Source organism: Thunnus albacares, chromosome 12 (genome assembly GCF_914725855.1).
Source record: "Thunnus albacares chromosome 12, fThuAlb1.1, whole genome shotgun sequence".
Lineage (NCBI taxonomy): Eukaryota > Metazoa > Chordata > Actinopteri > Scombriformes > Scombridae > Thunnus > Thunnus albacares.
Window position 1 is genome coordinate 9,078,977 of NC_058117.1, and position 21,436 is coordinate 9,100,412.

Sequence of the window (21,436 nt, forward strand, 5' to 3'; positions counted from 1 at the left end):
TGCCGGCGCACTGAGAGGGTCTTTGTCTAAGCGACCTGGATTCTAAAACAATCAAGCCAAATCAAGACAGGAAATTCTCAAAGTAATTAGTGGAAGAATAAACTAAATTTAATATTAAATCATGCTTGCTAGAGAAATGAAATCACCTTAAATCAAATCAATGAATCTAGGATAAGTCAGACTGTCCATATGGCAAACAACAGCAGCACAATCTCCAAAACTAACTCACCTTTTTCCAACTTGTTGGCATCCCAAAGTTTTTCTTCTGCTTTTCAGAGCAACATAATCCCATTGTCTCTTAACAAAAACCAAAACACGACACGAAAGAAATCCTTTAAAGTTGTTAGAGTAATAACACTGTTCAGCGCGTCTGAGACTGTGCCTGCTTCCTCTCTCTATTCTCTTTTCTGAAGTGGCGTCAGACAGGAAACATATAGCGATAAAGCTGACTTGACTGACTGGCCAACACAGTCTAACAAGAGATCGACAGCTCCTCCCTCCACCACAGGCCCGAGCTTGTGTCCCCACCTACTTCCCCTTTACTTCGTCGCTGATAGAGTAATTCACTGAGGTCATTTACTGGTAGACATCCTGCTTCCTAACATGGCCCAAGGCACCGAACAACTAACATACCTGAGTTCATCACTGAGAGTCCCAGATAACAAGTTTAGCAGACAGCCATGCTGACGTAGTGTAGTAGAAAACACACACAAATGACATATATGTGTTCCTTTGGGATCAGTCTTTAAAACTTGGCTCAGTTCTTACGGCTCACTATGACCTTGACTGAAACTGAAAGAGATAAAAGAGGGACTAAACAGGAACAGTTTGACATCATATTGCAATACCACTGCTCTGCAATCTCACAAAGCCCAGAGTGAGTCAATGCTGCCTCTGCCCCACTTGTGGCTGTTTACAGTGTCAACACACAGTGGATTATGCCCGGCAAGTTTTCACAGTTTAGTAACATTAGGAAGACACGTTTCCTAGAAGGTGTTGGATAACGGTAGTTAAGAATAGGGTTACAATAAAAACAGGTTTCATATTTACCTTCCTCCTTCCTCCTTCTAGTTTATTTTCCATGATAACAGCAGATTACAGAGGTAAAACTTTTTAATTACAATTAGGTACTGTAATCACTGCTGCTGCTTGTCTGATCTCCTCACCACCCTTTCAGTCAAAGAGAATCACAACACTATAATTTAATGTCCATTACCCCTGCCACAGCTACAGACCCACAACTACATCTGTTTCAATAATTTTGTCATTTTTTCCCCTCTGAAGACGGCGGCGCTTCAAAGTTGAAGTGACCACACGTGAGTTAAAGTTTCCTACTCGCTTGCGCTCTGCTCAGGGGCTCTGCTCGCACGCTAACCCGCAGAGCGCTAAACTCCTCTAACTCAATTCAGATGGCAGTGTTTGTCCAAGGCCGTCACCGGCATCAGCATGGAAGTGTGGCGACGCTAATGATAGTGAGGGGCAGGGAAGCAGCTCCCCGCTCTGAGGTCACAGCGACCAGGCTGGCGGTCAGCAGGGTGTGTGGTCCCGTAACCCCGGATACACCTGTGCCCTTGGACACTGAAAGTGGAGACACGCTGGGTTTGATCGTGGGTTCAATTACATCCTCTCTGGGTCCGAAAAGAAACGGGCTCTTTGTCAGACATCACGTCATATAAAAGCTGGGCAGGAGCAAAAGCCTGCAGATGGTGCATTAATGGTGCAATACTGAAAAATATGTGATATTAATTTTGCAATAAACACATGAATGGACTAATAAGTTATTTCCTCACATGCCAGGACAGTTGCACAACAATCTAGCACATCATAACCTGTTGACCTCCACTCTTTCAAAAGCATCATTGGTCAACAATGCTTAATGGTGGTACTGGGTCATGTGAGGAGGAACTCACGATGAACAATGTGCCCGGCCTGTCTGACCGACCGGCTGTGCTGCCGCACGCCTGTACAGCCTTGTGCTCATTGTCTCTACAGTCCCAGTGACGTGGTTGTCTGTAAAGACTCAACCTGGCTGCCTAGTCAAAGCGCCGCTATTGTCGTCTGGAAACCAGGGAGCAGAGGAGGGAGGGCAGTAGGGGGCACGGGAAATAAAGAGACAGGAAACTGGTGTCATGGTCACAGTCACCCGTCACGGTTTGACAACAACCCCTCCCCATCCCAATCCTCCCTCAGACCACAGTGTAGAATACAGACGGAAATGGACAACACCACCCTGGGTGTTTATAATCTGACGCCGCCGTACAGTCTCCTCTGTCTGTGTGGGGGTTGAGTAATACTGTGCACTGTAGTGTAATTTGGTTGAGGTCTGCACAAATTAAATACGCAAGAAGAAACGTTTATATGCATCAAAGCAAAGGGAAGTAATTAGTTCTAAATAGCTGCTTTGTGTTGTCTTATAGTACCACAATGTGTTTATTTAGATTCACTTTATCAGAAAGTTGACTTTATTCGAAGCATCAAAATAACATGTTACTGACTTGGTGACTACTTTTCATCTAGCGCCACCATGAGGTTCACATTTGTGGTTCAGACTGAAATGTCTTGATAACTATAAGATAGATTGCCAAGAAATTTGGTAGACATTCATGTCCGCCTCAGGATGAATTGTAACAACTTTGGTGAGCCCATAGTTTTTTATACACATATATCATCATCAGGTTTTAATCTGTCTAAAACCAAATACCAAAAGTAATGACGTTCACATAGTTTAGCTGTACTTTGTGTTTAGCGGTAATTGGCAAACATGCTAAGATGTTAAAGAAAGATGGTTAACACAGTAAACATTATAGCTGCTAAAGATAAGCATGTTCACATTGTCACATGTGAACATGTTAGCGTGCTGACTTTAGCATTTAGCTTAAAGCACCGCTGTGCTTCAGTAAAGCCTCACAGAGTTGCTTGCATGGCTGTAGACTCATTGTTAAAAAGGAACCTTCAGTAACTTCGTAAATACTTAACTTTTTATATTTTAAGGCTGTACATAGTACACAAAATACTGTACTAGACATTTTCATGGTGTAAATTGTAACCTTAAAAGTACTGTATTCTTTTCATTTTTAGAGAAAATCTTTAAATATTGGCTGACTACAAGCCAGTAATATGCACAATGTATAGCAATACAGCTGATGCAGTTCAGGTAAACACCCCAGCTACAGAAAGACTAGTTTGGCCACTTGTCAACAAGGGAATAGTGCTACATCAATGGCATTTAGCTTGCTAACATTTGTGTTGGCATTTTTAGTTTCCAGATGTATTATTGTTACATGCAAAGTTTTGTAGTGTCTGCACATTTGTTAGCAAAGCAGAAATGTTTGGTCCGACATAACTCACAAACCTCAGCACTAAAATGAAAAACATCAGTGATTCTTGTAGCGCAATTTCCTTGGTTAGAAGCAGACATACAGTAAATGAGACCTTGTCTGCTCCATACTGTAGTTAAAGGAAGAATAATGATATAAAGGAGAATGACATGAGAGCAAGAGGATACAATGCAATGTACCTGTCATTACTCAGTGTGAAGATATCAAGATATGGTTGAAATACAGTGGAGTAGCCCTTTAAAGCTAGCATGAACTTTCCCTTCAGTTCAAGTCTTAATTTTCTGTTAATCTTAAACTATAGTCTAGACAAACTGGTGTCCATCAGTTAAATATGACCTTTCATGATGACGTCACTTAAGAAAGTGGACCAATGTCCCTCTGATCTCAACGTTACAACAGAGCCAACCTCCACACAAAATGAATGCCAAAAGCATCTGTGTGCAGTTTAAAATCACACCGCAAGCACCTCTATGGCTCAACCTGGTTGAATAACATGCAGTGTGGTAATTTGAATAAACTAAGGAAACTGACAAAGAAATATGGTTTTCACGGAATACTGACAATTATGCCTTTCAAAGATAACAGGAACTGAGTAGTCATGTATGCAAAATAAACACCACCTTTATTTTTTGTAAGAGATCCATAAAATGATGATGCCAGCTCATACACTACCACAGAACTGCTGTTACTTTGCAAGTGCGTCAATGTGGCAGAAAGCTATTTACATTTTGCATACACTGTGCAAATTTACAGACACACTGCAACAAAGACCAATTGTATAACTGCAAACAGGCTAGTCAAGTCATCACCTCAAGATCAGTTTCAACATCATGTTCTTAGACAGCAAATTACAGAACCCCTACAGCAATAACAATAATGCTTTTGAAATTTCACACAACTATTAGAATTTGGATTGAACTTGCTTGAAGTTAATTAAATGACCAATCTTTGATGTAAATCGCGGTTAACTGTGGTTTGAGAGACATGACACTGTTTAGTGGTGGTATGCTGTGTTCCTGGGAGGTCTTATGGTGATCATTATCTCAGTGGGTAGAGCAGGCATTGACGCAATGAATCACACATTCAAAGTTAAGAGTTTGAATGGTGCTGTAAGATATTATCATAAATACAGACATCCATCAGTATAGTACATGTTATATTTTGCAAGATGATGTTTTAACTTTTAGGATTACGGGTTTCTGAGTGAGCTGAACACCTTTTGACCATTTGGCCTCATGAAAACTTCTCAAAAACCCGCTTGGACCAACCGTAAGAGCATTGGTGCTAAAGCCGAAAACATTGTAGTTCCTATTTTCTGAAAATTTCACATTTTGAAGATGTGCTTTTTACTTGAGATCTCTTCATAAATGACTCCCCTCAACTAATTGTTTTAAACATGAAGGTTTGGTTTGAAGATGAGAAATGTATCTTGCATAACAATCAGCTCAAATGAAAATCAACATAAACAAATGCAATTTCAAACACAAAAGTCCCGTCCATTGCAACAAAACAAATGCAGTGCATTTGTGAAGTTGCACACATACAAGCCAAATTGTCCTACCTTGTTGGAGGCCATGTCGCTGACAGAGCGGTAGGTCTGGATTGTTTCCAGCTGATCCAGACACCAGTCCAGCTCCTCCATGGTCTCCATAGCCAGTTTCTGGTAGGACTCATCTGCCAACAGACACATGGACACATAATCAGGCCCCAGCGGATCCATATCCATACTGGAGCCCCCTGACACCATGCGTGGAGGTCCAAGGGTCCCAGAGTGGCTTGATCGTACAGAGGACTGGCCCGCAGGACATCCGGGAGATGCAGAGGAAGAGGGGGAGGTGTGTACACAGAGCTCCTTCATCTTGTTACGCTCCACCACCTCAGAAAGTTCAGGGAAGTCGTACTCTCAGACAAACTGAGGCTAGAGTTACTGTTTGCTGACTCTCTCTCTGTAGCCTCTTTCTCTCCATACCCCCTCTTTCCCTCGCTCTCGTGCGCTCTGCAAACCCCCTCCCACTCTGTCTGGTTCCCCCACCCCTTCTCAGGCTGTCTCTCGTTCGCTTAGCCCCCCTCTCAGTACCACTCTACTAAGTGAGTGGCGTGCAAACTAGGCGGTCTGCAGCCTCCTGCTGTTGATGTGTCGTGACCCCCCCCCTCCCATTTAAACACATACAAATGGTGTGTACACACAGGTACTGTACACAAACGCCACTGCCTGAAGAGGGGCTTTTGGTGAAAGAGATCCATCTGGTTTTGCTTTTTTTTTTTTACTCCCTTCATGATGTTTCACCCAAACAGATGCATCTCTATGATATCTAATATATTAAAACTTTGGGGACAAGAAGAAGAAAAATGGCAGGAAGAGGACACAGTAAGAAAAAATCTGCTTTAATTGATTTGACGCACTTTGTCACTGCTGCAAAGACAACTGCTCCAACTCCCTCCATTCCCGATGACTTCCTTTCTGAAACATGCAGACCACTTCAAGGCTGTACTCTGGTGAACTGCAGCAGCAACTCACACCACACCACCACGCTTCACAAACTGGCTCTCTCCTCTCTGAACCTCTCTGAGGAAGACGAGAGGGAGAGAAAAAAATTATATCAAACACCAAACTCTGTGTTTGCACAAGCAACACGAGAGGCAAACTTTGACTCCCTGAATTGGGGGGAGGCCAGACCAGGGCCTCCCTGTGTGCCAAAGAAACCAAAGCACTTCCTCTTTGGCCCTGAATGCACGCAAAACATGGAGTGGAATTACTGAATGGTGGAGTGACTGGTAAGGACGATCATAGCTGTCATTCAATGAAATAGCTCGCTAGGAGCTATGACTCACACATGTGGTAGGCGGCCGAGTTTTAGAAGAAGAATACTGATTTATAAGAAGTAGACTGAGATGACAAAACATGAGGAAACAACTCAAAAAATCTCATACGCAGATATACCAGGAAGAATGTTTCAACAAATTTCTGCCTGGAGGGAGCTACCCATGAACGCATCTGGATCTCCCCACCTTCCTTTCTCTATGGAAAAGACTGATCTCTACTTCATAGGCTTCACACATGGAAGAAATTTACCCCATGTGCTTAGCACAACAGGACAGCCAGCGTGCTGCTCCCCAATTTACGTCAATATAGTGGATCAAAGCACTTCAAAGCACAGTGATGGCATACAGACTCTGAACCACAGGTGTTTAACAAAGAACTTCAATGAAATTTCAGGCAATATATATATATATACACACATATATATATATATATAGGTTGAGGAAACCTCCCACCACTTAAAGGTATCAGAACAATACGATGACAGTGACTCTTCTGAATCACAAAGGAGAGTCAAGTTTCAAATGCTTGGGTTTGACTGCGGTTTATGAAAATCATGCCACTGGCTCCTCAGATTTCAAGAGCACGACTGCTGGTTCTACCCTCAACTCTCAGGTCAGACCAATTTCCCTTAATTTGAGCTCCAGGTTGGAGAATTCAAAGAACCCTTGGCTACAATATATCACTGGACGCCAAGCTTTGTGGCCCAAACTATTCACTAGAACCACTGGCATCCAAGCCACGTAAAATTCAGTGACACAGAGCAGAAAGTACAACATCAAAGCAGTTCATGCACAAGGCAGTGAGCTGTTGAAACTGGGTACACACTAATGTGCAGCGATCTTAAGCCATAGGCGCAGGAGATGTTGCCAAGAAGGTGCGACCACATCCTGCCCCCGTTCCCTTCGATGAGGGTATACGGAGACATTAGACATTTTAACGGCGCAGTCAGGAAGCATCAAAGGCTTGGCTCATCCACAGGTCATTTTAAAGCTGGCGGCTGATTCATATACACAGTCAAGAATTTAATGGCAATAAAACACTGCAGAACAAATGTTTACTAGTTTTAGTCTCTGGCCTCACACCACTTGCCTACAGCAAGATCACAGAAGCAGAACTTCACACATTCATCTGTTGTGTTTCCTAAAAATGACAACAGCTGGACCTGGAGCTACGCTTTGATAATTTCACTCATGTTATAATTATGTTTGCAAGTTGAAGTTGTACTTAAAAGGAAGATATACACGTCTGCATGCACACAGCAGGGATAGATGGAACTGCTCGATCCATCATCGCCTCCTGCTGATACAGTGGTAAATGGGCTGACAGACATTTAACAATGTCACTAGTCAAAGGTGGCGTGACGCACTTTGAGTCTGAGAAACCTGCTCCTAGACAGAGTGCGGGGTACTTTTCCAGCCTGTTTTTTCAGTGGAAGTCTATTTTTTTTTCTCTTCTGTGTCCTAATGCTTTGGCCATATGCTGGCGGCTGCTGAGAGGACAACAGACCTCAGTGTGCAGACAGACCCTGTCTGCCTCCCCTCTCTCCCCCTTTTCCCTCCATCTCTCTCCCCTATAGGGCCACAAACCAGCCTCTGTGAGAGCCATCAACTGCACTAACAACCAGGGCTGGGCTCAAACATCCCCCCAACTCCATTCCCGCCCGAGACACCTTCCGCTCACATCCACCTCACACTGCCCGTCTCTGTGCTCTCACTCTACCCCCCAAACCTGTTTCCTTCGCTGTCTGGCTGAAGCTTGGTTTGCAAAACTGCACTGCTTCATCCATTATACCACCTACTGATGAGCTTCAGACAGTGCTGGAAGCAGCATTCAGATCCTTTACTTACATATAAGTACAGTAGTAATACCACAATGTAACTACTTTATACTTTTGGGTCAGTAGATCTATAACAATGTATCATACTTGTTTGTAAAATCTGCAAAGTAACTACGGATGTCAGATATTGTACACAAGTTCAGTTAATTGAATAAAAAGAATATTTTCCTCTGATAGGTTGGGAAGAAGTAAAAAGTAGGATACAATGGAAATACTTAAGTAAAAAAGTACTTTAAAGTACTTTAAAACTGTACTTATGTGCAGTACTAGAGTAAAAGCCATCAGTCACATTGCACCATGAGTCTCTGTGTGTAAGCAGCTTTACTAGTTTGACGTGCAGTTGAGGTTTTTCATGTAGTTGATTCTTTTCGGTACTTTTTGACTTGAACACAGTGACTAATATGGCTTAAGTCATGTTTGTTCATACAAATTCGACTGGTTAGGAAATAATGTGGCCAGTTACAACACAGGGTCAATAAAAAAAGTCTTGAGTCACCACCGTCAGTTAAAGCGTAAACAGCTCTGAGCTATCAGCATGTACGCAAACACACACATTCCTCATCTTGACCTCACCACATCATGATGGAGACGGTGCACAATCTGACATCGATATCTGCACGTACTCAGTGTTGTGTTTGATTTCACTACACGTGGAGCTGACACAGACAAAGGAGGGGGGCCGGGTGCAATGAATCACCTTTGTATCACCTCCAATGTGCGTCAATTTATTCATAAGTAGAAAGTTAAAGAATGTCTAACACTAGGAAAGAGACAGAAAATTAAACTGAAAGAAAGAGTTTAGTGTTAGTTAGTTTTACCATGTTTGTCCCATCAGAAAAGCTACACAAAGGGGTTACTTCTCTTCAGGTAAATGGCTCAGCATACATCTGGTGGGAAAATACACTAAAACTGTAAATACAGTGAATTTGATTAGTGACTCGCACACAGCCAGTGTCACACTATTTGTTCTTTGAGTCAGACAAACCTTCCTCTTTGAGCTAATAAATGAGTCACCTGCTTCCTAATTTTTATATTTTTTTATATTTATATTTTTTATCCATTATATTACAAATTCTATATATATTAATAAAAATGTATTCATATTTTTATTGTTTTACTTTCATTAGGAGAATTAGGTGTGCACTGTGTGTGTCATAGTGAGACCGTGAGATTCATGTCAGAGTTGACATGAGTCATACATGAGTTACAAGAAAGGAAATCCATTAATGTGTTGTATGTAAACCCTCTTATAGTCTAACATTTGAAAAACTGCAACACAGAGATATGTAGAAGACATCACATTTGTTTATTTTCTATTTTATTGTTTTATACTTGTTTTATTTGTTGTGCCGTTTTGTTTTAGCATAATTTATTTTAAATGTGTATTTGTGTGTGTGTGTGTGTGTGTGTGTGTATTCTGTTTAGTTTTTTCATTTCACAACTCAATACAACATCTCCACAGAGATCTGTAAAGTCTCATCTTATCTTAAAAACATTTATCAGATTACAATGAAAAATCTCCTCCGGTCACATACACAAATGCACGTTTCTCTTTCATATATTGGTGCAAAAAAGCTCCCAAAACTGTTAAATATACAGTGTGTTAATTTGACACCTCAATAAAATAAGTGTATAAGTGTATAAAACTTGATGTAAATTTTAGGAATGTGGTGTCATTTTTAAGGAAGTCATTTCTGGAGAACCTGCAGTGTTGCAGACGTTCAGGTTCAACCTCGAAACCACACTATCACTCTTTGTCTTCTCTAACAAACAACCCTCACTACTGAGTTTCTTTATAGTTTACAAATGCAGCCCAATCTTTTCACTTATCAAAACAAAAGGCTTCAACTGTTAGACAAACACACACACAGACACAGACACAGACACACACACACACACACACACATACACACACACACACACACCTCATCAGGGCCTGTTTGACAGCTCCCTCACAATGCACCATGGAGCTGTGTTGGCACGGGCCAGCTTGAGGGATGGGCCACAGCGAGGTTTATGACTGTGCTGACGTCAATGACATAATTCAAATACTTAACCAGGCTGCACGCTTCCATCCCTCCAGATCCTCTCCTCTGGCTGCGAGCCTGGAAAACCTGACATGGATTCCCGCTGCACACGGTGGAGCACAGTAACCACTGCAGACAGGCCAGGACTGGACTGCCCAGACTGACAATGACAGGTCAAATTTGTTCTGGGAATCAGTGTGTTGTGTCTGCATGTCAATCGACCCATCTGTGTATTCAGTACTTTAAATGTGAAGGAGTAAACCTCATCGTATTGTGAAAGACAGTGGATAATGATATTTATTAAGCTTCCCCCCACATCTTTTAAAGGTTAGGATAAAAACATGAAATTGAATTGAAAGTTTAACAAACAACACTATTATTAGCTTAAAGCAATAGCAAGCTATGCTTATTTGCATAGAAGAGTTCGATTAGTCAGATTATTAGAAGTTGATACCGAATCGAATGTCGGTACGGCAAATGTGAAGCTACTTCGAGCAGCAAGTAAGGATAGCTTAGCTCAAATACCGGAAACAGGAGGAAGCTGACTCTGTCCAACAGTTATGCAGGATGACAATTTGCCGTTTTGCAGTGGGTTATGTGCCAGACTATTTCTTGGCTCTGAGCACTTGACAAGCAACCAGCGAAGAATCTAGGAAGTTACTGGTCCCGGTCAAGAAATAGTCTGGCACATAAAGCCCATAAAAGTGGGCACTGTCATTTTTGTCCTTCTGGTTTTGTACAGTGTAAATAAAGGAGATATAACATGTTAATGAATGAGCTTTAGGGGTGCTGTTAGGTGGATTTTGATACCGTTTGACAGAGCCGGGTTAGTTTCTCTTGTCTTTGTGCTAAGCTAAATTGAACAGACAAATAAGAGCATGAGAAAGTGAATAAGCCTGTTTCCCAAAATGTCCAACTATTCCTTTAAGATAAACACTTTGGCTTTAAATAAATCAAGAAACCATCCAGATACACTATGATGTTTAACCACTTTGATTAGAATGATACCACAATTTTAACAGATAGCAGATAATTAGACAATATCTAATAATAAATACATCATCCAGTTTTGATCCAAGTATTAAAGTCAATCTATCAATTCAACTTCAGTACTTCCTTATAATAACACCACAATTAATCTTATCACAAACACAAATATGCAGCACAGTTCCTGGTGCAGATTTGGTTTGAGTGGTTTCACCTGAGATATTCTCAGGTGTACAAGGCTGCACGTTACAAACACGGCTGCTTTGCCCTTTTCTCACAATAGGCTTCTATATCTCATGGTGCACATCATGCACGTATGCAAGCACATACGCAAAACTACTTGCAGAACAGATATGAAAACACTCCTGCCCTTACTTAAAAGTGATTACTCCTTCAAAGCGCAGATTACCAGTAATTCCTTATGCTGTCAGAATAACCTGTTTCAGACTCGCCTTTGATTAATTCTCTTTCATGACCTGTTTACAAAAAGAGACAAAAGATGAATGAGTAATGCTTATTGTGCGGGGCCCCACGCCCTGGGCAATTTACGCACAGAGTCACGTGTCTGTGGAGTTTCAAGGCAAAGCATGTGTATGTTTCGATGTAGCTGTCTACTGTGACTGAATTTGTTTACAGGCTGTTTGTTAATAGGTTGACTGAGCAGCTGAAATGCACCCTACAACAAAAAGACAAAACCTGAATATTTTGTTAATGATAAACAAAAATATATGAGGAAAAAAGACAAACACACTTTAAACTGATAAGAAAAGGAATTTAAAGTGTTTATCACAAAACTCACACAGTGGTATTTGAACTTTTTTTCCCTTCGAGGGCCTGAAATGAAACTTGATGGAAATTCTGTGGCCAAGTGGCAAATACACTGCAATGCAATGCAAAATTATACTAAAGCACACTGTATTAAGATTCGAGGCTGATATATAAACAGATACTGGATGCTAATAAAGTGAAACACAGTTGTAATACAGTTGCAAATACTGCACATTAAATAACACTTTAAAATGTCCCTATTTATAAATGCTACATGGGGGGACTTCAAGTAAGGGGACTTCAACATGGAATATATAAAAAATGTATATCATATATTATAAAACTGTGTGACTTAAAATCCCAGTTAGCTCATGTTCCTATCACAAAGCAAGACAAGTCTGCAAGATTCGATTTGATAGAGGACAATCAATTACAAAAAAGATATACAGTAGGTCCAATTAGATTAAAAATGTTAAAAGAGGTACCTATTCTGATATCTGGCACTCACATCTTCAGCGCAATTGGACGCTGTTTGAATGTTTGACTGAAGCGCGGCTCACATTTGGCTCTTTTGGGCCTGTGGTGGGACAGGGTCATATGACCTCAGTCCAGGCCGAGGTTATGGCCATAGCCAAATATCCACAACCAACAACAAAGAAAGAACTTCTTGGGTTTAGTGGGTTATTATAGAGGTTTTTATTAAAACTTCTCTACTGTTGTGTTCCCCCTCACTGAACTGCTCAAGACCAAGACCAAATTTATTAGGTCTTCTGAATGTCAGCTAGCTTTTGAAAATGTGAAATCTGTCTTATGCTCTTCTCCTGTTCTGGCTGCTCCTCGTTTTGATCGAGCAGATCATAGATATCATCCTGCTGGTATGGTTATGAGTTACTGTTATATTCTTTTGTGTCTATAAGCCATCCAGCCAGATTCAGAGCATCTGGGCCTAATGCTCCCACAGGATAAAAGGGCCAACTCCCAGCGCTGTTCAGGCCTTCTCTCCCCTTGACTCATCCCAGCCAGCAGCTGCAGGCTTTGGTTTTTGTTTGACTTTAGTTTTGTTATTGTTTCACAACACCTCATACCTCACTGCTCACTGTTCATGCATTTAACACCTACACCATTGATGTTACTGACTGACACACTCCATACCTTTAATTTACCGCCATTCGTTGTGTCCATTCCCGTATTTGTCAAGGCCAAAGAGCCAGGTTATGACGAATACAAAAAGAAAAAAAAAAGCCATAAGAGGTGGCACATGTTTACTTTTCCTCTCTGACCTCAGGTGGGTTCAGTCTAAGGTTTACTAAGGTGGCCTGCTTTGGCCCACAGGCCCCACTTTGGGCAGCTCTGACTGCTTGCTTTTAACATTATTTCTGTGTATTCTTGTGTAAACATTAATTTCTAAAGTCAAGACCATTATGAGGTTTCACATCCCCATCTTGGTCAAATGACTAACCATGTATCCTAGAGTCCCCTGCATCTATGACAATATCCCGCTAATGCCAGTGATAAGCATTACAGATTAGTCACCAGTCCTGACGGTCAAAGACGTCATAATCAAGCATTTTCCTCAAAAGTACCATTTATCAAGTGTAATATAAAGCAAAGCCTATAATCTGAATCAGTCAGGGAAGAGTGAGCCCTTTGTTGGCTTTGTCGAGTCACGGGACTGCGTGTGATGGGGCCAAGATGGTTTGTGAAGCGTAAACTGCAAACTACAATCCCCTCACGTTACTGGAGTAAGATGGTTAATAGCGTAAAGAGCCTGCAGTGACGCATTTACAGCTGAGCTCATTTCTAGTATACCCCCCCGCCACCGCCCCCTGTTTTCTGCTTCTTGGGCACTTTCACCCAGTAACTGTGGTCACGTTCTTGCTCTTTTTGTTTATTTCATCCAATTTGACCTTTTATTCTGCCTCTCCCATATCACATTTGACTAAAAAGGTTCAAAAATGATGACGTCTCTCTCTGACCTTTGCTGTGTTTTCTTTCTTTTCTATGTCACTCCTTGCAACAATCTGGCAACTATCTCTCACTCTCTGTCTTGAACCACATCTTCATGTGTAACCGCACCAACTTCCTAGCAGGAAATCCCCACTACTCTCTCTCGATTTTTACTCGTCTGTGTTTCTATTTCTCTGTGTTCATCTCAAATCCCTTTATAGAGGTATCTGGAGTTTCATAGAGCTCTTAATCAGCCATCTACTCATAAAGACGCAGGTACTGTATCCTTCTCACCACTGGGGGATATTGCCTCACTGGAAACACTCATGCAAAACAGGAAAAATCTGTTCTCCTTTTCCGTTCAGAGAGTTGACGAAAACGAGACAGAAAGCAGCACAAAGGAGGATATGAGGGCATCTTTCCTTGTGATATTGTTAATTGTTGTGGTCTACTCCTGAACAATCACTATTATTTAATGGCAGGTGTACTGTATGTTCTTTTTAGGCTCAAGAAAACCTGATGACAGTGCTATTCTCTGGTGGGACAGGAGTGAAATTCCACAGATAAGTGTACTGTGCCTAAGAGGTTTCAAACAGAATTAATCATATTTGTTTTTCTTATTCTATCTTCCCCATGCGTCACGATGGGAGAAAAATGTGATAGTTTCACTCATCAGCGATTAGTTGGAGGAGGTCAAGGATTGTGAGAAGTGTGGAGGAGGAAGGACAATAAGAGACTCGCAGTTGTCTTGTATTTTTTCCTGCAGCGGGGCGCTCCAAGCAGCCCATCTGCGCTGATAGGAAGCTGAGAGCACCCGCTTGCAGGCCGTGCTGACGTCAATCGGGCTTGAAGAACCAGTGCAGCAGGAAGCAATATCACAACCTCCCTCCTCCCCTTCTTTCACCCGTTCTTTTCTCTCCTTCACACACATCTACCTGATCTGAATCCGGACCATTACAGATCTTTCTGTGTTTCCGTCTTCATTTCCTTCTGTTAACAACGTCAGTGCATGCATGGGAATTTTTGTTATCGCGTCATAATCTTCTGTATCAATAACTTGAAAGATTAGTTTTTATTTGTGTGTGTGAAAAACGCTCAGAGATAATACAATCTGTGCTGGCAGTGTAGTAAACATCTGTTGCAGTGGGATTTTTCAAATGGAATCACAGTTCCACCCATTTACAGTAATTCAGTATTTGTATGCAGAAAAACTGAATGTTAAATACTTTAGCAGAATGTGTGCTGTCTTTGCAAAGGCAAAATCCAAGTGAACAGCTTGCAGTTGAGTCCAATAACTGTATGATACATATATGAAACCATTTGTTGTATATTACACTTCCTTCAAACTATGAGTGTTTTTAACTATTCACATGCAAGTAAAATTTCCATATCTGGATTTCATTCATGAAACTGCACATATAGGGACTTACACTCTAATAATATGTGCATTTTTATCTTTCAAATCTTAAGCAGAGAACTGTCATTTACCAGGAGCTAAACTTGACATTGGACTTCTTACAATTTCCAAAACTGGTGGAATAAACACAGTACGGAAATGCAATTCACTGCATGCACACTTTCCACATTTCCCAGAATCATCTGATAAGGATGTGAATAAGCTCTTCATTACATACACAGGAAGGCCTGAGACAGGACTCACCCGACAGACAGACTTTGGTGACAGAAGGCTGATTCGCAGCAGGAGACCTCCTACAACCAGAGAGAAACAAGTCAGAATCACACGTCACATCCTGATGTTTAACAAATTTTTCATTCGTTTCACAATTTTTTTTTTTTCTTAAATTTCACAGTGTGATTTGTTTGCCATTGTTGCCATAGCACAAACATAACACAGATGCTCCTTTAGTTCTCTGAACTGGTCACAGGTCAGATTTTTTACCATGTGACATTGTCACATCTTATTCAGTTTTGGCTCACGGTGACCCCTCTCTCTAGAGGTCATACTGACTCAGAGTCCACCTCTGGCAGACCTGATGCAACTGCAGCCGCTGACCCAACTCAGTAATCAGAGGGAGCTTTTAAAGGTAGTCGAGAGAGGCGAGGTAACCCTGTCTTCCACCAAAATCAAAATAAAATCTCACTGTCTGCAGTTAAGGATTTCACATCTGCCACAAATCAACTTCAGCATAACAAGCACAAGAATCTTGGGTTGTTTAAATCAATACCTAGTTTAATGTGAGTGGTTCCTTCATAAGCAACTAGCATGAGAAATATTTTTGATGCATTGGCGCCCCCAAGTGTTAGCATCTTGAGAAGAGGCGAGAAACCAGGCAGATTCTCTACAAAAAATGTACCCTGTATGTAAGAAACCTATATTGTAAAGCTGACATTCTGCAGCACATAGTCACAACAGAAAAAAATACAAGAAGGTAAGAAAATAATGAGACGACTTACTTATTAGATGCACATTGTACATTTGTCAAGGTGGTGAAGTTGTTCCTGACAGTCCGAAGGCTGGCCAGAACCTAAAAAATAAGAAGAAGGAGGATAAGAAGAAGAAGAAACCACACCCCAATTTGGCTCTCAAGGCAGATCTCACAGAATATACACAGTGATAATGTATCACAGTGATAGATAATGTTGACAGGATTGTGATAATGTGATGACTATTCCAAAATTACAGTCTGTTGGGGTATGTGCAGTGTTTGTCATACTCATAATATATTTGGGCAACCCACCCAAAAAGAGTTTTCTGTATTTTTATGTTTTTAAGTGTTCTTCTGAAAAGTATCTGTAGAAATGCAGCTGACTGATAGAAGACTAACTGACTCAATTTTCTTTTTGAATTTTGTTTTAATTTGCAATTATTAGTTAGAGGTGAATTCAATGCATTCTTTGCAGCTTTCTTTCAGTGAATGGTGTGTGCACCTCCCACTCCCACCCAGTTTTGGATTTTTCTTCTATTCTCTTCTACATGTATTTTCTCAAAAATGTGTTTCTAAAATAAATTGTAACAAGGTAGGAAAATATAGCTGATGCATTCATTATTGCTTATTACACCCATTAGAGTGAACAGTGTTAGGCAGGACCAGTTCAGCTACAGTTGAGGTTGGGGATAGAGAGTGTAAAATGACATAGCCATGCCCACTAAAGGCCACCAGGGGGCAGAGAGGTTAATCATGAATGTCTGGATCCATGAAGTGCTTCACCTTTAAAAAGGCTTTAGGGAAAATGCTGTTTGCTTGTTTTAATGCTAATTAGGAAGAACATCAATAAGCTGACTTTGATGTTCTTTGGGGCAGATTTATTGACTTGTATTCAGCTCTTACCTGGGCAAATGGAGTCACGATCAAGTCCTCTCCATGTCTGAAATAGAATGTGAAAACAATTGAGCAAAAACTGACTGTGATACACAAACACATGCACAGTTTATGCAGCAGTTTGTCTCAATTATTATTTCAGAGGGCTGTGATGTAAACAACTCACAGTTCTCCAACAATGGAAGAGTTTCTAGACAAGGACTTGGGTGACAGTTCGTAGTCGCTGTCAGACCGGTACAGGAAGGACTCTCTGCGCTGGCCATGGCTTGCCAGATTGGGATGTAGAACCAGACCTGACCCCGGAGACGCCTGAGGGTCTGAAGGACTGCAGCACAACGACGGGCCATTCTCTACTTCAAAGCTAAGAGAAGAGAGATAAACAACAGCAATCAGATAAAGAGGAGAGAAGAAGAGAGATTTTTCACTCTGCAGATGAAAACAAAACATTCTTAGTATTTAAAGCATGTACAGTAAATTATCACATAAAAATAAGAAAATGGTGGTGGATGATTCCTACATCAACTTCAGGATTGAAGTTAAAAAGTTCTGAAACGTGTTACTATTAGATCATTACCTCTGTCATTTCTAGGTGCAATCAATCATCAATCAAATCATCTAAGTACTTAACAGTTTCAATAAGCTGCTACTAAGTAATGGCTTACACGACATGTTCACAAATCCCATCCAGAGATGGTTGTATAAACCCTAAAATGATTACTCACCCATCAATCCATCCATGGCCTGAAAACAAACTACGGTGCTCATTAAATGAGTATGCTTTGCTGGGCAGTGAGAGGAGGGGGTGTTTTATCGTAAACTGCTGGTCTGGTCTGTCTCAGTGGAATACTGTACGTGACAACTTCATTAGTTCATCCCTACTCAGCAGCACGTAACAAGCACAGGGAAAGATATTAGATCCTTATCGTGTAAGGGTGGGTTCATACTTAGTGTTCTTTGTTCATTTTTACAGAGATAACCATACACAACAGTCTAATAAACTTACAGTATATTCAGGATCTATTGCATTTTAATTTGCAGTGTTTGTATCTACCTACTCCAGAACTGCAGATAGAAAGTAAAGCTAGTAGCTAAATCTAGTACAAGCATCTCCTGTTTGATTGCTGGAGATGAATGTTTTTTGTACATGATCCCTGACAAATAAAGCTAATAATAAGAATAAAAGGAAAAACAACCTAATGCAACATCTCATATGGATAATGGACTAAGTTCATTTGCGATGCTTGCCCCTGCGCTTTTATTAAAAAATACATACACAGTTCAGAACAAAAAGACGAAATTATAGAGAACAATAACAACAGTAAAAGAGAACATATCAAAGTTCATCTAGAAATGCTCAACAACTAAAGCTGGTTTGATAAAAAAGTGTTACACATAACATACACATCAACAATTCTTCTAATGTTTGCTGATGCCGCAATAAAACCACGATAGATGCACAGATGGATATAATCAAGGAGTGGACAAGTTATTGTGTAACCAGATGATCAGATCAGATGGACCGGAGTCAAAAAGGTCAAACTATCAATGGCAAGCAGGAACAACAGATGCCAGAAACCATGAATATAAAATAAAATAAAATTTCTATAAATCCTGAGTTTAGCTCAAGATAATATCTGCACACAGGTTACTTAGTCACTGATATGTTGACTTGACATGTGTAACTGACATATGAGCCACTTCATGCTCTAAAATTGTTGCATTTAAACCGCATTTTATTTTGGTGCAATTGCAGCAGCAGTGACCACAGGAAAAGGAAAAGCACTATCTCGAAATCATCTCTAGCTCTCTCAAACACACACTGTACTCAACTAACCCCTTTAAAATCTATCTTGTAATGGACTGACTATCTCAAAAGGCTTCACTACTTGCTCCACATTCACTCCCTGCCTCTGTAATTTCTGCTATGTGTGGGATTAACCAGCCGCATATCCCGCTGAGATACTCTCAGTCCCACACCTCTGCCAGAGAAGCTCAGATTAATGTGAAATGTGCAAACTCTGATTACGCACATGCAGGACAGTGTACATCATCCATGTTGCATTTTACGTCATCCAAATCCCGACTTCACACATTAACAGCGTGCTTTACCTACAGAAATCTAATCTCTTAATCTGACGCAGACAGAAAACCACAGCATATAAACAACGCACAAGATCTGCATATGCTTTAAAGCTCACAACAACGGTCTGACACAGTGGATGAAAGATGTAAACAAAATTCCCTCAAGCAGTTTCATGTTGCAATCTACAAATGATGCAATCTCTCTAAAACGTAGAAAAAACGGAGAGAATGGCTTAAAATACTCAATTGGACAGTCTAGATGAACAAGTTTGCAAAAAGAACAATTTTTGAAATAAGAAAGATAAAGAAATATTACAAAGAAGAGTGCTCAAGAGTCACCTGGGAGCTGAGAGATGCGCTCTATTGACAACTTCCTCGCTGAAGTCAAAGTGCCCAACTCTGCACCTAGGGGACCTCCGAAACATTCTTCTCTCCCTTCCGTCTCTTCTTTCCTCATTGACCACCAAAAAAACACTGATGCTGTGGCTGCTTGCTCACACACATGCACACACATACACTAACAGATCCCCCTTCCTGTCCAGTTACAGGCCACGTGCTGGAATAATGTAGGCTTGGCAGACGTTAAGAGGCAGATCTGGGCTGGAACACAGGGAATGGATTCACAGTCACTGCTTATCTGACTGCCTGTCCGTCCCCCCCCCCCCCCTCCACTGCAGATTAGTCAGTGTGTTCATCATCCCACCCGCCCTTCACTTGGCCACCTACAGTATGATGTCCTATAAACATACTAGTGCACACTGTGGAACAAAGGTTATTATTGGTCAATTTAGATACTCTCACTTGTGTGCATATGGTGCAGTGTAGATAAAAATATCATCTGTGCTCACACGGAACAATAGAGAGCCCCTTTCACCTTGACTCCCATCATGTCTGCTTAAAACCAGCTAAAAGAGAGGTGGGATAAAAAAAAAGAGGATTTTGGAATTTAAAGTCCTTGGATATGACAACAATATTGGCCAATTTCATACAACAAATCTACCTTTTCACTTTTGCAAGTGTCTTGTTGAAAAGATGTATTTTAAACTCTTTAAATTCAAGACAAAACACACTTTTTTTTCCAACAGCTTGTAATTAAAACAATGTAATCAGGAACACACGAAAGTGCAGTGAAGGTGCAGCTCTCATGTGCTGTAAAAAAAAAAAAAAAAAAAAAAAAAGGAAAAAAGAGGTGGGGTCAGATGGTCAGAGGAGCGGTGTTAGTAGGGTATAAGGAAGTGGAACAAGGTTCCGAAGATGCGAGGGATATCAGAGTCCAACATGATCGGTAAAAACAGCTAAACATATACATTGATCATTCATTTTAAAAGATGAAGAACATTAGCTGTAAAAATGCACGATTTCAGTGATATATCTCTTGGATGGACCGGACTCCTTCTTCTTTGTCAGACTGCTATCCTAACAAAATGACCTCATATAACCTAAAATAATGTTAATACTATATTACAGTTCTGGCAATGTATTAATAGCAAAATTCTCTGTGTTTATTCAAGAATATGCAAGGGCTTATTAAGTCCAGATCCACATCAGTAGAGATAATCTAACACTAAAACTATCTGAGTAGGCTGAAAGTAAATCTGACAGACAAAAATGGCTCTGGTTCTGCTCCGTCTCCAAAATGTCACACAGTCACACTGAGTGGAAACAGAGGAAGAAAGACGCAAGTTGGCTCTGGTAACCCAGACCCCTGCTATCTGTAACTCAAATAAATTATCATGATAAGGAGCATTTATTCATGCAGCGGTCAGAGAAGACATTTCTTAAGCACAGTAAATCCCAGAGGAAAAAAAAATACTTGGCACTGTGCTCGGCTCAGTTTGTACTTTACAACGTTTCAACAATAGGAACATTTTATGATGAACTATGAAATGTCCGAATGGTGAATTTCCTCATCTGAACATTTCATCATAAAGAAAAGTAGCACTGCAGCAGCATGTACATGTATAGTGTATACAGCATCTATTATATATGTGTTCATCCTGGAAGAAGGATCCCTTCTCTTTTCCTGGTCTTTGTCACAATTATATCTAGATAAAGCCTGATCTTTATTATGACATGCAGGAACTGGAACCTCTCAGTATCACCAGACTTGTCATATGTTATTGTCAGAGTCTCTCTCCTGTGTATTTACATACAAATGAATCTCTTTGATGAATTACTCTTCTGGATTCTAAATCACCTTGAAGCAGGAACAGTTTTAGCAACTTGAAATAAACCACAGCTAAATAAGGACATGTGTGAATAAATACATAGCTGTTTAAAATGCAAAAAATGACAGATGGAGACAAATAGTGAAGAAACAGCTATTCTTTTACTATCTTTTACTC

The 21,436-nt window shown here is 40.7% G+C and overlaps 1 protein-coding gene across 6 annotated transcripts in view; it reads right to left on the minus strand.

Annotated features, from left to right (window-relative positions):
* The window catches only part of LOC122993247 (cAMP-specific 3',5'-cyclic phosphodiesterase 4B-like), a 53,517-nt gene that overhangs the window by 9,911 nt on the left and 22,170 nt on the right, over positions 1-21,436 (minus strand). For 5 of the 6 annotated variants that reach the window (XM_044367236.1, XM_044367238.1, XM_044367237.1 and 2 more), the window contains 5 exons: positions 17,176-17,370; positions 17,019-17,055; positions 16,144-16,214; positions 15,389-15,438; positions 4,900-5,012 (listed from right to left, as the gene is read on the minus strand). In XM_044367236.1, coding sequence (XP_044223171.1) covers positions 4,900-5,012; positions 15,389-15,438; positions 16,144-16,214; positions 17,019-17,055; positions 17,176-17,370 — 466 coding nt within the window. Of the gene's footprint in view, positions 1-4,899; positions 5,013-15,388; positions 15,439-16,143; positions 16,215-17,018; positions 17,056-17,175; positions 17,371-19,430; positions 19,567-21,436 lie in introns of those variants that run through there. The other variant, XM_044367241.1, reaches the window with a different exon arrangement.